Below are 22030 nucleotides of genomic sequence, written 5' to 3' on the forward strand. Positions count from 1 at the left end.
ACTGTCAGTAGTGTCAGTTTTCCAGTGCTTTCATTTGTCGACTGACGACTGGTAATATCCGACGTACGTTCATAATATACTCTATTTCGCTCGAGGATCGCTAAGCTGAAAAGAAACAGCGAACACCGTTTTACGTCAAAAACTAGTCCCCTTATGACGTCAAACGGGATACAACGTATATAGGGTGAAACAACCAAATAAAATTTTTATTGTCATTTTTCTTTGGTTTAAATGCTTCTAAAGCCGAAAACAAAAAATACGTGTTAAATATTTTTTGAAGCGCTATCGATTAAAAAAATAAAAAAAAATTGGTTCATAGCCCCAAAATTAATATTTACGCTCAAATTGATATTATTTATAAAAATATGAAAAACTAAAGGTATTCAAGTAATTTTCCTCTAAGTCTCTAAGTTCAATACATTTAGTATTAAGTTGTAATTTTGAAGATGCGTTATAGCAAATTTTTCTTATAATCAAGAGAACTATCCAAAAATGCAATAAAATACAGGATGTCCCATTAAAAATACAACTTTACCGTTTGTCACAATTTTCTGCAACAACCTCTGTATAGTTCCTTTTAGTCGGATCGAGAGTGTTGCATTTTCAGATGCCACACTTTACAATTATTATTGTGTGAAAAAAAATGAGCACTTTGCAAATAGTTCAAGTTAGTAGACAAACTTATTTCCTTTAGCACAACATGACAACGTTGTAGTTCAAACAATTTTATTCATATCGAGTATAAGCTGACGGTCTCAGCCACCCCGCCACTATACAACCAGCCAGACGGCCAAGTTCTCTTATTTTTTTGGTGCACGCGCGCTTCGTATCTTGTTCGTCGAAACCGAATTTCGTCTCAACTTGTAGTCGAAAACCGGCATTCGTACATTCCTCACTCACTCAGATACGTGCGATCACCATGTCTCAAGAAACCGAAACGGTCAACGGAACCTCCGAAACACCTCAAACCGCCGCAGAAGAACCGCAAAAGGAAACCGGCTCCGAGTCTCAACCCTCAGAAGGGCAAGACAGCCAACCGGTGGTTCAGGAAGATGCGTGCATTCTAAAATCCTCACCGAAAAACTCGGTGGCCGAAATCACTGAAACTTTCCTGCAAAACGAAAAAGAGTCGAGCATTTCGGAAAGTGTTCCCCAGGCAGAAACAACACCAGAACCAGAACACACATCTGTTGAAACTCCTGAAGAGGCTGTGCCAGAAGAAGTTGCCGCACCACCTCAAGTGATCGAAGTATCACTATATAGCGAGACGGAAACTGTGGTGGAAGTTGCACCACCAGAAGACGAAGAAGTTGCCCAAAACGGACACTCAGAAGAAGCGCCAGTTCCTGAACTGCTCACTAACGGAAACGGCGTTTCTGAAGTGGAAGAAAAACCGGTTGAAAACGGGGAAAATGGATTAAATGGAACGATTGCCAGTGAATTAATCACTGAGGATTACAAGTTGCCCGACGTAGTCGAAGTGAAGAAAAACTTTGAGTACTCTGAACCTACTACTCAGAGCACTGTCATTGCACCACCTAAAAAGGTAAGTTTTTGTAGTGTAATTCGTTTTATTGGGGGTTTCAGTGCGTTTATCCACTATACTAGCCTATTAAACAGTTGATTTACTGATCAGAAGTTTGTTCGCAGACAGAATTAGTAATTTGAGAAATTAGGGCTGTTCATAGAGAGAATCTCCAACTAGTAATCAGAGAAATAGATACATCCATTGGCCACAAGTCAGAACACGTCATAGTCACGTGATCATTCAACCAATGACACTTGACATTTACTGTTTCTAAGTTGGAAACCAGTCAGGGATTGCCGAGGGGTAAACCGCTGAGTACAATTTTGTACACTAATTCCAATATGCTAATAATGCCCACTAATTCCTTGTAATTCCTAATAACTCCCAATAACTAACCTAACCTAACAATAACCACTAATTTCCTGAATTACCACGACTGGAGAATCTAAAAAAAAACTTTTTTAAATAAAAAAAAAGTAAAAATAAGAAAATATGCGTGCAACGATTTAACCGGAAGTAGATATTAACTGCTGCTTAAATGGGACACCTTGTATATCATTGCATTTTTGGATTCTACGTCAAATTCATTAATGTCATACACTTTTCTTTATCTGTTTCTGAGATATTTACTGTTCTACGTGAAATTTAATATTTTCAGAACAATAATTTTAATTTATATTGTTTTGTCGTGTTATACAAAGTTTGTTCTAAGAGTGGGTGAAGAAAAACGATAAAATATATTATACAGGATGGTCAAAAAAAGAGCTCAATACGTCAGTTCTAAAAAAAAACGTTTTCCAAATTAAACACTCCTTATTCTTATAACTTTGTCTGATTCTTTGTTCAAAATTAAAGTTAGTTTGTATTAGGTCACTTATTTAAACAATTTATCTATTAAATTGATACATTGAACTACCCTGTAACTGTCAAAATAATCGAGATATTGAAGGTTAAAGTAGTAGCTGTCAAATTCAGTCAAACAACTCATTCATTTGCAACACTTTGTATAGACTTTTATATGTCAATGGATAGAAAATATAATGGGCTTTCCAAAAATATGGCCGTTTGGGTTGATAGGGTGCTTCGTTTTTTTTTTAAATCGGTCAAGTACGGCCCTGATATTTGGCTTAAACCTAGCACAGTGAGTGTCAAATTTAGAGCCGTAGCAAAACTGTAGAAATAAAATCATTAAAGTCGATTTTCGCTTGCACTAAGTGGCCAACATAAAGCAAAACCCATTGGAATAGTGCTGGTGTTTCAGGCAAATTTGACCCTAACCAAAAATTGTCATTTGCAAAATCGGTTTTTCTAGAAATTTCTATACATTACATCGTAGTAGACCTAGTAGCTGATGTAACCGTGGTTTCTTGATTTTCCATGGTCAAATTAGCCCTTAACCAGTGAAAAAGTGTTTCTGGGGCACCCTGTCTGTAAACCGTAAATAAACGTGTATTTGTAAAACTTTGTATATACTTTTATATGTCGATGGACAGCTAATGAAATGAGCTTTATATTGACGTAGAAAAGTCGGTTGGTTAGTGGTACCGTTTAGCCACTAGAGGGCGTCAACTTTCTTTTGGTGTATCCTTTTGTTTAATATGCAAAAACCCGCTTAATTGCACTATTTTTACTAGAGTTTTATACGTCAATAGAGAGCCATTGGAATGACCTTTCTAAAAAGTTTCCAACGCGGATTGATAGGTTGGACCGTTTGGCCGCTAGAGAGCGTCAAAGTCGACTATTCTCTTATGACTTTTTTCGTGCATTCTTTTGTTCAATCTTCAATAACTCGTTTATTTGCACCATTTTTAGAGTGTTTTATACGTCAGTGGATAGCCAATGAAATGAGCTTTCTAACAGTCTCCCAATTTGAATGGATAGGTTAGACCGTTTGGCCGCTAGAGGGTCTCAAAGTTGATGGGTTAGGGGTACGGTTTTGTCGCTAGAGAACGTAAAAATTTTATAAAATTTCTTGTATTCCTACGGAATTCAGTGAAATTACCAAAATTATTTACGTTGAATGGTAGAAATTATTTTATGAATTTTTTCTTTTAATATAATTTAGTCGTTCCCAATTCTATTGATAGGTTTCAAAATACCAATGTACTTCCAGTAATGCCCGTTAATTCCTAAAGTTTGTACACCATAATGCCCCAGTGGTTTACCCCTCGGGGATTGCCTCTATGAACAGACCTACCTCTGCAAGCAGGCCTCAGAATGACAATAAAATGAACACTTGGTGGTTTATTTAAAAAAATACTTTTCTGTCATAGGAAATTGTATCCTTCTAATTCATAAAATAAGGAAAAACTCTGAAGTTTAAATGATAAGTAATATAAGCAAGTAACCTTTTATGTCAATCTAAATTAAGGAAAAAAATCAACCAAAATCTAAGTTTAAACCGAGACATTCACCGGCAAATTTCAATGTCGTGCCCGTGACTTTTTGGTGTACAAAAGGGTACTCTAAAGTACAACGACTTGGTGGTCTGTTTTGATTCTAGTTAAAAATACCCACACCCGCCCGATCAGTATTTATATTAAGCTGGAGGAATTTGAACAGCCTCTTCGTCGTGGGTGCCTTACTGGGCATTTTGTGAATGTTTCTTAGACCGTGTGTGTTTATTAATAAAATTGGAGGAATGCAGCTCCAGCATCTGTTTCCATGTTTTAATTGCTCATGTTATACGTTTTGGACTTCTTCCGATGTTTTTCTATACATATTAATAGAACATGGAATGTAGCTGATGATTACCTCAAATAAGTTTTAAGAAATGTTGCAAATGTCTGATAAAGCAAATTTTGGATGACACATGGGTGGTACCACACTTTCTGTAATATTTAGAACAAGATCAGATACTTATTCAACAAATATCAATAAAATCGGAAAACTTTGACAACATTTTGTTGTGCATTAAAACGATTTGAAATCAACTTAGGCAGCATAATTCTTGACCTCCACTATAGCCACTAAAAACTCATACGTTTTCAGTTCGTAAGTGCCGTTCGAAATTTACAACAATAGCAAGACCAGGTTTCGCTTATTATCACGGTACCAAATAGATAAAAAGCCGGTTTTGGTTGTAGTGCAGATGTTGTGAAAATCGAACAATGTCGCACTAAACTTGCCAGCATCGATTCTGGAACAATAAATGCGATTTTATTGCCCTACGACGTGTATTTGCCCTGAACTAAAAATAGTATTATCTTAATCTCGGTCGACAACCACGTCAGAGAATGAGGTTTGTCGTGAAATCCTTGCTGTAAAGTTAACACCGATAACGCAATTATGTTCTTGCTAATAAAGTAACAAGTCTATGGTATGAGAATAACAGAAAAACAAGTTTCTCTTAATGTTTTTTCACCATTTTAAATTATAATGTTAAATCAATAGTAGGTGTTTTGAATCTTGACCGGAAATTAAAGTAAAGCTTAGAGGTGCAGTATTTGCAATGATTACAGCACTAGTCGTAGATTGTGATTGGTCAAAAAAAGGCAGCAACCAGAAAGCTGCTTTTTTTGACCAATCACAAACTACCAATGTGCTGAGATTTACGTAAATGCTCCATATATGGATTTGACAACTGAAGGCGTTTGAAATGATTGGTCACGTGACTATCAAAAATAAACATTTTAACCTCTGTTGTGTCAAGATGTATATTAAGAATACATCAAATTATAAAAGAGGACCACATGGATTGGAAAGTAAATAATTCACAACACAAGTAATTCAGACACTTTTGGCTTGAATCTTTCGTTGAATTTCCAAAATTTGACTGGAAAGTAAAATTTTAAGTAAATCAGACACTTTTAGGCTTGAAAATTGACTTGAAACTCCAAAATTTGACTGGAGAGTAAATTTTTAAGTAATTTAGACACTTTTAGGCTTGAAAATTACCTTGAAATTCCCAAAATCTGACTGGAAGGTCAATTTTTAAGTAATTTCGACATTTTTAAGTTTGAAAATTGACTTGAAACCCAGAATTTGACTGGAAAGTAAACTCACAAGTAATTCAGACACTTTTGGCTTGAAAATTACCTTGAAATTCCAATATCTGACTGGAGAGTGAATTTTCAAGTTATACAGACACTTTTAGGCTTGAAAATTACCTTGAAATTTCAAAATCTGACTGGAAGGTCAATTTTTAAGTAATTTCGACATTTTTAAGTTTGAAAATTGACTTGAAACCCAAAATTTGACTGGAAACTAAAATTTTAAGTAATTTAGGCACTTTTAGGATTAAAAATTACCTTGAAATTCCAAAATTTGACTGGAAAATAAAATTTTAAGTAATTTAGACACTTTTAGGCTTGAAAATTACCTTAAAATTCCAAAATCTGACTGGAGAGTCAATTTTTAACTAATACAGACACTTTTAGGCTTGAAAATTACCTTGCAATTTCAAAATCTGACTGGAAAGTCAATTTTTAAGTAATTTCGACATTTTTAAGTTTGAAAATTAACTTGAAACCCAAAATTTGACTGGAAAGTAAACTCACAAGTAATTCAGGCACTGTTGGCTTAAATCTTTCCTTAAATTTCCAAAATTTGACTAGACAATAAAATTTTAAGTAATTCAGACACTTTTAGGCTTGAAAATTACCTTGAAATTTCAAAATCTGACTGGAAAGTTAATTTTTAAGTAATTTGGACATTTTTAAGTTTGAAAATTGACTGGAAAGTAAACTCACAAGTAATTCAGACGCTTTTGGCTTGAATCTTTCGTTGAATTTCCAAAATTTGTCTGGAAAGTAAAATTTTAAGTAATTTAGACACTTTTAGGCTTGAAAATTACCTTGAAATTTCAAAATCTGACTGGAGTCAATTTTTAAGTAATACAGACACTTTTAGGCTTGAAAATTGACTTGAAACCCAAAATTTGACTGGAAAGTAAACTCACAAGTAATTCAGACACTTTTGGCTTGAATCTTGCCTTATATTTCCAAAATTTGACTGGAAAGTAAAATTTTAAGTAATTTAGACACTTTTAGGCTTGAAAATTACCTTGAAATTTCAAAATCTGACTGGAGAGTGAATTTTCAAGTAATACAGACACTTTTAGGCTTGAAAAGTACCTTGAAATTTCAAAATCTGACTGGAAGGTCAATTTTTAAGTAATTTCGACATTTTTTAGTTTGAAAATTGACTTGAAACCCAAAATTTGACTGGAAAGTAAACTCACAAGTAATTCAGACACTTTTGGGTTGAATTTCCAAAATTTGACTGGAAAGTAAAATTTTAAGTAATTTAGACACTTTTAGGCTTGAAAATTACCTTGAAATTTCAAAATCTGACTGGAAAGTCAATTTTTATGTAATTTCGACATTTTTAAATTTGAAAATTGACTTGAAACCCAAAATTTGACTGGAAAGTAAACTCTCAAGAAATTCAGACACTTTTGGCTTGAATCTTTTGTTGAATTTCCAAAATTTGACTGGAAAGTAAAATTTTAAGTAATACATACACTTTTAGGCTTGAAAATTACCTTGAAATTTCAAAATCTAACTGGAAAGTAAAATTTTAAATAATTTAGACACTTTTAGGCTTGAAAATTGACTTGAAACCCAAAATTTGACTGGAAAGTAAACTCACAAGTAATTCAGACACTGTTGGCTTGAATTTTTCGTTAAATTTCCAAAATTTGACTGGAAAGTAAAAATTACTTAAAAGACACTTTTAGGCTTGAAAATTACCTTGAAATTTCAAAATCTGACTGGAGAGTCAATTTTTAAGTAATACAGACAGTTTTAGGCTTGAAAATTAAAATTACCTTGAAATTTCAAAATCTGACTGGAAAGTCAATTTTTAAGTAATTTTTCAGTTTAAAAATTCACTTTAAACCCAAAATTTAACTGGAAAGTTGATTTTCAAGTAACTCAGTCACTTTTGACATTTTCAAGTTTGAAACTCCAAAATTGAACTAGAAAGTCGTTTTCAGAAAGTTTTCACGCTTTGGTTTGTTCCAGTTTTCACGTAAAATTCTCTTCACAACAACAATTTGATCTTTTTAGTTTTTGAGAGACAACATAATTTTTCAGCCTTTCACAAGCACTGAAACTGAATTTGTATTACACCTTTGAATTGGGAACGTTGTACACCACGACTGTGATATCTTTATACCGTCTTGATAGGATTTAAGAGTATTGCACTTGAGACCGAAACTTTCACACACACCTTGAAGAAAAATGATGCCGTAAAAACGTCAAGATAAAATTACCAAGAACAATAATACAATACTAGCGGTTATTTCGGGTGTGACTGCAGGCCAGACGTTTTTAAATTATTAACTCGCTTACACCCATTTTTGTATTATTATTCGTCTTAGTTATTAAAAAAACAATACTTTCCTATCATGCACACGCAGTGGTACTATTTAACTACGATTACAATATTGATTGTAAATATAGAGATAATCTCTGTCTTTTAATTTTTTTGTGGCCACGAAACTATCACGGTCTGTAAACTTGGAGTTTTAAATAAAATCAGTAATGACCGAATTAATAATCATTAAAACTGCTAATTAGCAATAACAACAATTAAAATATACAGAAAGAAACTATCAGATGAACTAAATTTTCTTTTCTACTTCACACTGATGCAGCCTTTATATTATTGTTGTAAGACAAAAACACATGTTTATATTTGGCATATTAGTTGGTATACAAAAATCCTTTATCAAACCATTTCATTTTTCACACTTTAGGTATCTAATCTGATAGTTTGAAAATGTTTTTTTTTTTTAAACACAATTAACCTACAGTGAAAACACTTATACTACTTAATTAATAGGTATGATAAATGAAACACTTGTAAAATATTTGAAAGCGTATTTTTTCATATACGGGAATTTTTTAAGTTTTTTTTTTGGAAAATGACTGAAGGGAAATCAAGTCAGAGAAAACGGAACCACTTTTACCTTGTTATCTTCTTGGGAAGAAGAAAAACTGTCGGTTGAAGCAGATGAAGATGCGAGAATGCAGAACCATATCAGGTCGATGCGTGAATGGAATAAAAAGAAAGTTATTTACGACAGATTTAAAACGATCATAAATTGTATCGGTCATTGTTAGCATTCCTTATCCGCGGTTTTTCAGTTTGTCTTTGTGTTTTTGTTTGCATTGTTTTTATTACTTTTAGTTGAACCAATTTAAAAAAAAAGATAATTAATAGTGTATATATATATCCAATGATATATAAAAAATCTAGATTGGAGTGCAAATTACAGCTTCACAAGGCTTCAAACTTAGCAACAACGCTGCAAATTCACAAAAAGTGACACAATTTTCGAATTGAAATTTCTCAAAAACTGAAAAAGTTAGAAAATTCGCTTAACCGACATTTTGTAACATTTTTCATCCTCTTTCTAATGATATATAAAAAATCTAGATTGGAGTGCAAATTACAGCTTCACAAGGCTTCAAACCTGGCAACAACGCTGCAAACTCACAAAAAGTGACAAAATTTTCGAATTCAAATTTCTCAAAAACTGAAAAAGTTAGAAAATTCGCTCAACCGACATTTTGTAACATTTTTCATCCTCTTTCTAATGATATATAAAAAATCTAGATTGGAGTGCAAATTACAGCTTCACAAGGCTTCAAACTTAGCAACAACGCTGCAAACTCACAAAAAGTGACACAATTTTCGAATTGAAATTTCTCAAAAACTGAAAAAGTTAGAAAATTCGCTCAACCGACATTTTGTAACATTTTTCATCCTCTTTCTAATGATATATAAAAAATCTAGATTGGAGTGCAAATTACAGCTTCACAAGGCTTCAAACTTAGCAACAACGCTGCAAACTCACAAAAAGTGACACAATTTTCGAATTGAAATTTCTCAAAAACTGAAAAAGTTAGAAAATTCGCTCAACCGACATTTTGTAACATTTTTCATCCTCTTTCTAATGATATATAAAAAATCTAGATTGGAGTGCAAATTACAGCTTCACAAGGCTTCAAACCTGGCAACAACGCTGCAAACTCACAGAAAGTGACACAATTTTCGAGTTGAAATATCTCAAAAACTAAAAAAGTTAGAAAATAAAAAAGAAAATTGTTGATAGGATATAACCTGTCAGTTAGTTAAAATTAAGTTAAAGTTATTTTTTATTTTCGTTTTTTCAGTAAAATTTTGATACCCTGTATCTTCGTTATTGTTCACATTTTATAAAAAAAAACAAAATGTATGTAAAGTTCGTGTTTTAATGAATGAAAGCTGCTTTTTTGACCAATCATTTTCATTTTTTCAATTTGAACTTGACAGATCAAATTTGACATCTGACAGATATGTTTAATTCTAAAGTCTCCTAAGTAAAGACGTGTCATCTGCAACTTATTTTGACATTATAAATACCTTAAAAATCTAAAACATCAAAAATAAAAATAAGGAAACGTAATGAATAACTTAAGTTTGATTATTTATTTTTCCTATTCATTCCTTAGTCATTTCACCAAATTTCTCCTTTCTGGCAGAAAAAATCTGCCAGTTTTCAATTATATTTGTCTGAGTAGAACTTTTTTATGTTTTTCCTTCATAACAAACACTTTTTTCCGATAGATACTGTAAAACAGCAGCAAAATGCTGACATTCTAAATTGGGGTTGTGGCTTAATAAAATTAATAGGAATAACATAAATAGAGCTTATCAGAAGCAGTTTCCGGTAGTGTAAGTACCATATCCGCTATAGAAACTTGCACTTTGTAGTGCATTTAACTCATCATGTGTAATAACAGTGATTATTTAGAAATACATTGGTAATAATCCTCTTGAAAGTTATGCAAGTGCGATTTTAATTAGTACATACGCCAACTTGCGTCAAATTATATGTGTGTATCATTATCTGATTTATGATATTTAACTAGTGATAATAATACGTATAGTCACTGAAATTTCTATGTAAAACTGTAGTTGAAACGTTATAAGATTTTCCGGTAAAAGACTTTAAGTGAAAGTTTTCCAAAATTATATTACATAACCTGCATGAAATGTTTGCATCCCACTAGCTCAATAATAAAGACTTAACAAATCGAACGTAAATCAATAATTCGTCGTTAATGACTGATAATCGTTTAAGCTGCAGTAAGCACGCACCTTCTGTTTAAGAGTCATCAATCAAGTGCCAAAGAAAATCTGACTGGAGTCACGTTACGTAAAAGTAATGTAAGTAAATCACACTTTCAAAATGATCATCTCACTTAAAACTTAAAACATGAAATTTATTGTAATCGCTGATGATTAATTTAAAATTTATAATCTGATATGGGAAGCAGTAAAAATATTTTGTGGCGACAAGTGAGGCGATTTCTTTGAGAAAAATCATTATGAAAGTGGTTTAGGTAAATAGAAGCAAATTAATTTCTATAAGACAAGGATAAATCACAAATCTCCCACTGACTACAATAATTATGATTTAATTCTGGTTTACGACCTCTACGGGATAAAATATTTTCGAGGTGAATTTATAATATCACATGTAAATCTGTTAATGTCGAACACTTTGTGTGTGTGTGTGTGTTATATAAATAATTAATAACCCATAAATTTCAATGACAATGCAAGTTGCTTACAACAGGTTTTAGTGTTCTTAAAAAAAATCAGAATAGTGATAAAATTCGATATTTTTAATTGTACAAAATTTACAATTTCACTTAATATGCAGTCCTAAAACCACCATAATGAATAATCAGTAATGGAAATAAACTCATTTAAATTTAGATTACTCACATAATTAGTATTCGAGTAGCCACTTGAATTATTTCCCAAGTAATTATTAAATTTACTATTTTATAATAATACGATACTATTTTTAATACATTAATAGAAATTGAAATATAAAAATCTAAGTTTTATACTTTTGTAATTAATTAATCTTGCATCTATATGGAAAATTAAATTATTTGCTTTTTGGTGTTTATTTTTTTGTGTCTGTAGGGTTGATTTATTTAAAAAACTTTATTTAGTCAATACGGTTGACTTTCAGATGATCCTGAAAAAATTAAATTTGAAACTGTCAAAGATCAAATATCAACAGGAAAAAAAAATGATACACAACAGTCACGTGACCCCAAGTAATGCAATTTCCAACTTAATCATACAAATACACAGTGGCGGAACAGTTTGTATAGGTCTCATTAAATTTAAAATGTGGCTTCAGATATCTCTAAAATGTTAACTCCGACGAAAAACGAACACCCTATATTTGAGAGGTTATGTAAATGTAAATCATAATTGAAAGGTAAAAGCCACCATTAAATGTGTAACTAATTAATTTACTACTTCTTTTGTTAATCCATCATTATTAATTACTTTAATTTAATACATTACTAGAGGATTATTATTGATTATCAGCTACAGGGTGACTATAATGATACATTTTCTGATTACGTATTTTTTACACAATTCCAACACAGCTTGGAATATACAGGTGTGGTAAATCCAAAAGCGACCATAGGAAAACCGTGTAACGGACAGAGAAACGTAGGTAATTGCATGCGCGGGAGAAAGACAGAAAACGAAAAAAATATCAAGTAGGCCATATTTTTAGCGCGCTGTTGCCAAACGCCGTAAGTAAGTTTGTCGAGGGTATTGAATACTTACGGCGTTTGGCAACAGCGCGCTAAAAATATGGCCTACTTGATATTTTTTTCGTTTTCTGTCTTTCTCCCGCGCATGCAATTACCTACGTTTCTCTGTCCGTTACACGGTTTTCCTATGGTCGCTTTTGGATTTACCACACCTGTATAGGATGTTCCAAAAAAAGTGTGACAGACCGAACTGATTTGTCGTTCTTCTCTTGAGGTCTTTAACAATACAGGGTGTCTGAATTAAGGTAAATCCTACTTTGGTAAAATGTAAGATAATAACTACAATATTATTAGTATTTTTTAGCGTTTTGAACACATGGTATTTTAGACACCCTGTAAACGGTTAATGGCGTTTATCATTAATATTTATTTCCACTGTGCTAACCTTGAGTGAAAAACTAATTTTGTTATAAACCTTAATTGGTTACAAATTACAGGCGTAATGCGTTAATTACAGATAACTATTTTTTTCTAGCTTTTTGGACAAAAGTATTAAAGATAAACCTTCAATATCAATTGAAATAATATGACTGATATCCTTCCGAGTAGTCTATCCATAAGTAGAAACATAAACAGGATGTTTCATCATTTTAAGGTGGTAAAAAGGGACGTAAAATCACTTTATTGTACCTTTTCACAGTGGTTAGTTACTTTGTCCATATGTAGAAGAAATATCTCAATAATTGCAGAAGATGCCAACAAAAAACTAAATAAATTTTCAAACACGCTGTAGAAAACAAAAGTATAAGAATAATTTTTTTAGTTGTGTACGCTCAAGTTGAAACAACTTGTTAAGTTAATTAATTTCACACATCGTGTGGTTGTAAAACAGTTCTTAAAAATTCTATTACTAATACAAATACTCGGCAATTAAAAATGTTAGTGATTGAACAACCTAATCATGTATTTTCCTAAAATTCTAAAAGTATGACTCACATTATGTAATGATTCATTGCGTGTTCCTTCTTCGATTAATCCTGAACCTACTGTCAAATTGACTACTTCCAAGATATCGTCTAAAAGCATTAAAATTTTTGCTTGTTTAGTAATAACTGGTTTTCCTGTTCCATCTTTATTAGTCGCACTATTTTTAGCTTATCGAGGCCGATGTCTGTCTTTTACCCTATCTCTACATTGACAAGCCATTATTCTTTTATCCATTATCGCGCGATTTCAGTACAGTGTTTGTGCCCGGCGTTTATTGTCAGAGACCCAGTGCCGTAATTAATTAATACAACCAAAACAACAGTTTCGCTCTGATATTTAATATAAACAATATGTTACAGGGTGCCCTATCCACCAACTTGGACGCGCAAAACATCAAGCAAGCGTACCAAGACGTCCGACATGACGGATCTGACACTCAGTGGTAAGTATGGTTCATTTTTTGTCATCAAGTGCTCCGCCATATTGAAATTTACGCACGTCGTTTATGACAAGCTAGGCTATCCATCTTTTTAATCACCTGTTTGGACGTTGCCGTATTGACAAATTCCTTCTTTAAACCTCACAATATGTATCTTTCATTAAGCAATTATAAATGAAAATGAGAAAACTATATTGTTATAAAAAAAAACATTCTAAGAATCTCACATGTTTTGCATGCAATAAATGAAAGAAATCTGTATAATTTATCGGTCCGTTTATTACTGCAACCAACAATACACCAGGTTCACATCTGCTCGTGAAAGATGTGGCAACATAGAGCATAGTCCCAACTGACAGTCGGCTAAACATTTTGAGGTTAGGAATTTTTAAAAGTTGAAAAACCGCAAAAACTACAAACAGAAGAAATAAAAACTTAATTTAGGGTTGTTTAAGTTTATTAATTAGTGTTGTTATTGCGAGACCTTCGTAGAATTTAAGATTTTTCTGCACCAAACTGGAAAACTTGCAACATTTGGTGGTAAACAAAGGCGGAAAGTTCCAATCAAACTTTGGCTTGGGAACAACAACCACATTCAATTTAAATTATCTGGAAAGAACATCACAGATAGGTGCATTCAAACGAGTCATTAACAGCCCAATACCAACGTTTCAAGAATTATTCCATAAAATTTGCAAGAAAGGAAAGGGAATGTGTGTATCCTGGGGAGAATTAAATCCTAAAGTAGTGTTTTAACTTATAACAGAATTGTTGGTGTTTTAAGAACTTGCTTCTTGGTTTTGTGATATAGATTGCTTATTTATTTCCTTTTGTAAATTTACCCAGCATTAAATACATATCAATTTGGTTTTGTTGTGTGATTTATTTAACATGTTTTTTCAATTTCAGTTCAATTTATTGTAAGAGCAGAAAGGTACCTCAGTTATAAAAATTATCTAATTTTATGATTGTTTATGAAGAAAACTACACTTCTTAGATAAAAAAGAAACTTGAGTGTACTTTTTAAAGATTTTATTTGTATAGGTATTTCATATTGTGTAAATAATACAATTAAAATAGTAATTTAACCTACTATCTGATGGAAAAGTATTTAACAGTAGCACCATCTGTTTCTAGCCTTATAGTCAGAGAAGATACTGCAAAATAATGGCATTTGATCAAATTTATGTATTAAGTAACTTATATCTTTCTAATATTACCTGAAACTTATTAGAAATTTGTTTTTTCAACACTCTGCATATGGATTTTGACAACACCATTATAACCATAGCTTCAAACACCTTTTGTTCAGTCTTTTAGAGCAATTGATAATGGGACTTTTTAAATTTGGACCCTTTCAAAGCATGATAAGTAAACTCCAGATTAGGCAAATAAAGGTACCTGAAACATAAGCTATTTAGTATTAGCAGCTTATTAATACCTCTACCAGAGTCCTTTTTATAGTATTAGGTAAATCACCTTGTCAGCTTCTGCTAAATACACCTTTACTCTATATCTATGTTTCTTCGAGAACCACTGGCTTGAATAAACTTGGTTTTTGTAGTGTTCTTGTAAAAACTCTTCTTAGGAGTAAGTAAATATATGGGCTGTTTCATTGTGACAGTGTTTTCTATTAGAAAAGGCATCCTTTTCTGTTCCACAAACTCTAGTTCCTTTAGAATGTTTCACTGGGCCCCTTGATAGTTGTAAAGTGTATTAAGAAGGTGGCATTTTCAAAACTGACTACCGAAACACACACACGCTAGTCTCACACGTAGTGAGCAGTTAAAAACAAGTTAAATCAAAATACTCCTTAAAATATTGTAAAATTTACATCAACAATAAAAAATGTCTCTTTGTTTACTTTTCGTCAACAATGGCGGCCGATTTTCCGAACCTTGTCGTCCTGATTGATTGCCGACGTGACTAGATGACGTCAAAATTCTATCGCGCTCGGAACGCATGTAATAGACAAGAAAGGCAAATGATGACGTAACCGCCACGGGAAAATAAATGGACCATATAATAATTATGGCGAACAAACCATATGTGGAATTCAATTAGCGTGTTTATTATAATAAATGATGTCACACGAGAAATTCCTATAAAATGTTTATAGGGTCCACGTATTATACGCCTTATATGGCGTGATTATTTTTATTGCATTTGATACTAAAACATGACTAATACGTTACAGGGCCGTGTTCAAATTCGAAGGGCCTACTATCGTGACATCGGCCACCGGCACCGATTTCGCACAGTTCAAGGGCCAGTTTGGCGATGACGAAAGGGCTTTCGCTTATATTCGGGTGCAGACCGGTGATGAAATGTCCAAAAGGGCCAAATTTTTACTGGTGACTTGGGTGGGACCTTCCGTCAGCGTGTTGAAAAGGGCGAAAATGTCTACCGATAAGGCCATCATAAAAGACATTCTTTCTGTAAGTATTTTTTGTTTTATGCTGCTCACAGGAGTCAATGCAATTTTACAAAACACGAATTTGTGTGTGAAAATGTTTTCTGTGTCCACAAAAGAGAGATCCAAGAGATAGAGAGAAAGAGGCTGAATCAGACAAATCGACTTTTTCGAATGGTTTGTGGTAGTGTATCTGTATCCTGTTCTATCAAATGTCATTGAAACAGTATGGCAAATTGACGTCATATTGACACACGCTATTAAAATGACAGTTATAACAAAATGGCGATCAATATCTAAAATGAGTTAAAATTCAGTTCACAAAATTCTCCCCGAAAAAAAATGACGCCCCGAAACCACCATTTTGTATTTGACAATTAAAGTAAGCGAACTTGGTTTGCAATGCAATTTCAAACTGGTTTCCAACTGAAAATTGGAAACTGTTGGCTTTTATTGGTTGAATGCTCACGTGACATTGACATTTTAAGGGTAATGGCCAATAGCTGGACATATTCCTCTGATTATTAGTTGCAGATTCGTTAAGCGAACAAACCTATTAACGTCCAAATTGATTACCAAAATCAGCTCAACAGACACTTTAAAAATGTCGGTTGAAACAAAATGGCGATCAAACTCCAAATTCAAAATGGTGGCCCTAAAACAATATTTTGTTTTCTGTGATTAAGTGAAGTATTTTTAATTGTTTTACAAATTTTTTTCAGTAAAAATGTCACAAAAGATTACGGTCATAGACTTTCATATTAATTTCTAAATTCAGCTCGACCAGACAATATTAAAATGATGGTTAAAACAATATGGCGGTTGAAAAACTTGGTTAAAACAATATTGAGGTAAACAAACTTGGTTCAGTGGAAATGTGTAACAAAAAAGTTAAAAACTGAAAATGTCACCAAAAAAAATTTTTTCCCTCCAGGCAGCATCCACACTAGTTTCAATATTTAAAAGTCTTTAAAATTGACAAATAAACCTAATTGTATTTTGAAATAGGTTTTTCTAATTATCAAATAACTTAATGCGTTTTTAACTCAACTTTAAAACCATTCCATAAACTAGTTTTTATATTTTTTTAATATTCTCTGTCTGTGCAAACTTAAAATATGCTCATCAAACTAAAATTGACTTCTCATCAGCTTTGATATTTGTCTGCCTAATTGACTTCTGTAATTTGATTTCACGTTCAGCCTGAAAATTTACTAAAATGCAGCATTTGCTAAATCTCAGCACGGTTTAGTTTGTGATTTTTCAGCTTATTGCCTTTTCTCTACCAATCACAAACTATAAACAGTACTGTGATTTACGGAAATATTTATAACTTTACATCTAACAATACCAACTTAAAATTTGTCAGGCAAACCTGGGATCTTTGAGGTTTTGTTATTTCAACACTAAAAAAATAATCACGAACTTCGTATTATCATATTGTCTGTGAAACAACTTATTGTTAACTACTGCCTGAGAATTTGAAAGCCTTCACAGCATTTGCTGTTTTAAATCGAAAGTCGTGGTTTTACGACTGTAAATCCACAAGTGTTTATATTAAATTGATTATTACATTGATCTTCACTCTTCACCATCAAATTCGCGGCCACTTTCACTCGAGTGTAGCTTATGTTTTGGTTAAAACATGTTGTGTGGCTTAAAGCAAGTATAAGTGTCTCTGGTGTGGTAACTTAAATTACTTGTATGTGTTTTCTAGTCTGATGAAGTAATTTTTCAATCAATCGTTACGAAAGTAGGAACTTTTATGACAAACAAGTGTTGTCTCGTCGAGCATACAGGCAAATTAAATTGAATTTGCATGGATTACCAACATGATAACGTTAAATTTACGAAACTGGTGTATAATATGCATCACGTCCTTTATTACAACTTTTTCCTTATCATTAGACATAAATCTGGCTTAAGATGCTTTAAAATGTGTGTGTGTAATCCTTTTTTTGGTAGTTAATACGTGACTGAAAAACAGGTTGGACGGCATTATCAACCTTGTATAGACAATTTTCAGTCTCCCCACGATCAACTTTGACAATGGCCATGACCAACACCCTTTTATAGAATAAAGCAAAGATAAACACACAATGACTAAGTGAATATCCATTGCAAACGGAATATGATCGGACAATGACATACACACACTTCCACCTAGTAATAAAACGGAGGAAGTCGATATGTGCCTATAGACATCGAAGGCAAACCTTGAGACGTTAAAAGTGTGCTAAAGACATATGCAAATGCAGACTAAGCGCGGTCATCCTTGGTTTTTTACCATTGAAATTCTGCTGTGGCACTGCTGCTCTTTTTGAGGCATCGTTACTTTTACTTTTCTATTATAAAGCTGACTGTAGAAAGGTTTATAAAAGTGATTAAAACTAATTGATAGTAGTTTCACTATTTTTATATTAAAATTATTAGTCTCATTTACATACTTACACCCGAACAGGAGCCAACAATCAGAAACCAACCACTGATTATTATAATAATGAGATACGGCTGTTCTAGGTATTACTGAGCACATCTGCTGTTTCAATCAAATAATTTTCGACAGAAACACCTGTCAAATTTGAATTTTAATATTGGACATTGGGATTATGAAGGTTTTACTTGTAAATATTCTTGATCCGGTGCTTTTTTCAAAAATTCCTCAATTTGCTCTCTCTCCAGTATCTTTGCCCTCTTCGGCTTGTAATTTCTTGATGCGGATTTTAAATATGAAGTAAGTTTATCATACTTCAAACTATCAATACTTCTATGCACTTTTAACATCGAATATTTTGTCCACATTGAAAAAACAGCAAACTGTTTGTTCACATTAAAAAAATAGGGTAATAGAACCTCTTCTGTAATTACTCCTTCTGCTATACCCCTTTTTGGGGTGATGCTATATCCCATTTTTTCTCCAGTTCCTATCTCCTATACACTTTTACTTTTCGCTGGTAGCAGACATAAAGTTGCTTCTTGCTGGATTTCAGCAGGACTAAAGAGATTCTCAATTCTCGCTCATTTTTTGATGATGCCAAACAAATAAACAAACGCAAAAATAATATTGTCAAACTTGACATTTTCACTCCTAATTGAGCCGTCATTGTGGATAAAACGTTGAATTAAATTCGGGATCGAGGCGCTCCAGGGATGTAAAATTTTCGGAAATTTAAATTTATGGAAATTTTTCCAGAAAATTTTAGGTAATTTTCTGAAAAAATTGGAAAATCTGAAAATTTTGACAAATGACACTTTACGTCATTTTTGTACTATTAACCTGAAGGTATTTAGGCAGTTTTGGTTAATTTTGAAAACAAAAAATAAAATTCTTTGAAAATTCTTGACAATTCTCGTTTTTAATTTTTCAAAGTCAAACGGTGTGTGGTACCAAAAAAGTGTATAGAAGGTAAAAGTTGCATTCCATCGTAGGTGCATTTGTGGTAAAAACTTCAGACCTCTAACCTGAAAAGTTCCTGAGATATTGATCACAAACTGCAAAAAACGAGAGCCAACTTTCACGCCTTCTAGCGGTTAAACGGGGCAACTTACTCGTGCCCACTCAACGTCACGTGATAGCTCCATTTAGTATCTTTCTTCTGTTATACGATGTGTTTCTACGGTGTTTCAAATAAGTGAGTTAGGAACGATTTTCTGGAGAAGTGCACCAAAATTTCGCTTAAATTGGGAATTTCTGCTTTCGAGGAGGGTGGTCAAAGTAAGGCTGCTAAAGCAAAAACAATTGAATGTCGATACAAACATTTTACATCAAGTAGGCCTAGAATTGGACGTAGATTCCAATAATTGAATAAAAAACTATAAGTGTGGTTTGTTGCTCAAATTTCTCAATCTACAAGACTCATATTTGGTAATTTTTTTTGTAAAATGAAAAATAAACAACTTACAGGGATGTTAAAAATTCATTAAACCACCCTGTAAACTACTCCATTGTATTGTCAATAACTCGCTAATTTTGACAATTCGGGTAGTTCAATATACCAATTTGTAGTCCTTGAAATTCTCTTTTGACCACCCTGTATAGCGTTTTTACGTAAAACGTCGAATAAGTGAGTTATTTACTGTTAAAACTGAGTTGTTTGATTTTGACAATTTTTACTGTGACAGCCCATAACTCTGTTATTTTGACAGTTTTAGGGTGGTTCAATATACCAATTTGTAGCCCTTGAAATTGTCTTTTGATCACCCTGTATACCATATATAGTAGAAATGTCACGCTACCGAAATATTAAAGCTTTTATACCGGGACTGTGTTGCCCAGAAGGGATACATTTATAAATAATATTTTTTAAAAAATTTATATTATTTTGAAAAGTCTTGAGGTTAGGTATACAACATTTTTCAGAAAGTTTCCGGTAATTTTCTGAAGAAAATTGGAAAATCTGAAAATTCAAAAATAATTAGTTTTTTAAATAATTGTACATACAACAATCCATCAATATCAATTCAAATAAAGTTTTACGTACTTTTAATCACTTACCCCCGTTTGCACCGTCGTTTTGTAAGCCGAGCTTAATTTAAATGTGGGTCAGACTGTGACAGTACAGGTGATAAAAATCACACTCTAAACCACACATAACTTGCTATGCTTAAAGTACGACGGTGCAAATGACTTGAATTATCTCATTAGAATGCATGACAAGTTTGACAGTTGTTTTCTGTCAATTTCCAAAAATGGAACTTTTCCGACCCGAAAATTACCACTTTTACATCTCTGGGCGCAGCCTTGTTAATCCCCTCATGTCCATTGCCCCAACATTGACTAAATTGAGTTTAAGAACAGCTTAGATAAGCTTAGACTATGTTATTTTGCACTTTATCTGTCACATTCAAACCTCAACTTAGCTTAAGTTACATGGTGGTTAAACATGTGTGTTAACATGGTGGAAAAAGTGAAAATATTTTTAAATATCGTTATCGATATAACATTTAAATGGTTCTGTACTAAACTAATTATTATCGTCTGATTAACTTAATCGGTGTTAAACAAAATTCGTAAAAAATCTTATCATATGACGTGTATGAGAAAAATTTAATTTTCATATACCGTTTGATCTAGTTTTTGATTAAAAACTCTGCTACTGGTTTAATAAAAGATTTGAATGTACGTCCGTAAACAATAAAAAATCGATTAGCATCAAATTTGGTCCGTACACCTGCCTTAAAAAGTAGATATTTATACCGTCTACCAGATGTCGGCACATTCCGTCCTGAAATGTAAAAATTTGAAAGAACCGATGGTCATCAGGCAAACGCGCTTCCTCCGTGCCGTATTCTCGTTCTCATTGTTGTTTTGTTTGTTTTTTACAGAATTTTGCCGTGGAACTGCAAACCGAAAACATCACCGACATCGACCTGCAAAACTTCGAGGCCGAACTAGATAAGGCGGCCGGCGCTCACTACGGCACCGGGGTCAGGAGTAGTTAGTCAGTTAAAACTGTTTGAGAGCCGCTGGTTAATAATCGCAATGGACCAAAGCCTTCCAGTGGTTTATTTTCGCATATATAGGTGGATGTAAATGGTCGATATTCGTAAATTCTTTAAGGCGTGTTCATCTTCAAGATGGAAATGTCCTAGAGAATCCGGTTAATTCAACTTTTTAAAAAATTAAAACAACAAATTTCAATAATAAGTTCCTGTGCAAATGAAAAGCCAGTTTGACCATTTATAAGTTTTGTCTTTTTCCTATATGAGACTCGGAAAAACCAGTATATTACTAAATATTTACTGTATTTTTATGTATATTGGCGTATATCTTGAAGTTGTGTAAATAATGACGAATTTTATAAAATAACTGATCTATGATGTGATGAAATACTTATAATATCTAGTGGCTAGATCGTACTGTAAATATATAATTTAACACAACTCACAAAGTGCATTTTGATCATATTTGATAACTTTCAATTGTGATCTGAAAACGATTGTCGCTTTAAAAAGATTAATTTTGCGACTGTTCAGTTGCTGCCATTGCTTACACTTATTATTAAACGTCATTTTATTTATATTATATATATATTATGTAGTATGTATTTCATTTATCCGATGCGTTTTTTGTGTTGTTGCTGAATAAATGCCTATGTTCATTTTTATTTGAGTTTTACTGACTAGTTAACATAAAA

General features: G+C 32.7%; 1 protein-coding gene across 1 annotated transcript; it reads left to right on the plus strand.

Moving 5' to 3' along the window:
* Positions 1-749: 749 nt before the first annotated feature.
* Positions 750-21998, plus strand: LOC145724703 (uncharacterized). Its single transcript, XM_081973099.1, has 4 exons — positions 750-1546; positions 13401-13483; positions 15678-15918; positions 21219-21998. The coding sequence occupies exons 1-4, from the start codon at positions 920-922 to the stop codon at positions 21333-21335; spliced, it is 1068 nt and encodes a 355-aa protein (XP_081829225.1). The 5' UTR covers positions 750-919; the 3' UTR covers positions 21336-21998.
* The last annotated feature ends 32 nt before the right edge of the window (positions 21999-22030 follow it).

This window comes from Ips typographus, linkage group LG2 (genome assembly GCF_016097725.1).
Source record: "Ips typographus isolate SLU linkage group LG2, UJ_Ityp_2.0, whole genome shotgun sequence".
In the NCBI taxonomy this organism is placed as follows: Eukaryota; Metazoa; Arthropoda; class Insecta; order Coleoptera; family Curculionidae; genus Ips; species Ips typographus.

Excerpts from the sequence above, each read along its gene's own strand:
- LOC145724703 (XM_081973099.1), top strand. The coding sequence starts at position 920 with ATGTCTCAAGAAACCGAAACGGTCAACGGAACCTCCGAAACACCTCAA. Across the intron at positions 1,547-13,400 it reads TCATTGCACCACCTAAAAAG|GGTGCCCTATCCACCAACTT; the intron begins GTAAGTTTTTGT and ends AATATGTTACAG. Across the intron at positions 13,484-15,677 it reads GACGGATCTGACACTCAGTG|GGCCGTGTTCAAATTCGAAG; the intron begins GTAAGTATGGTT and ends AATACGTTACAG.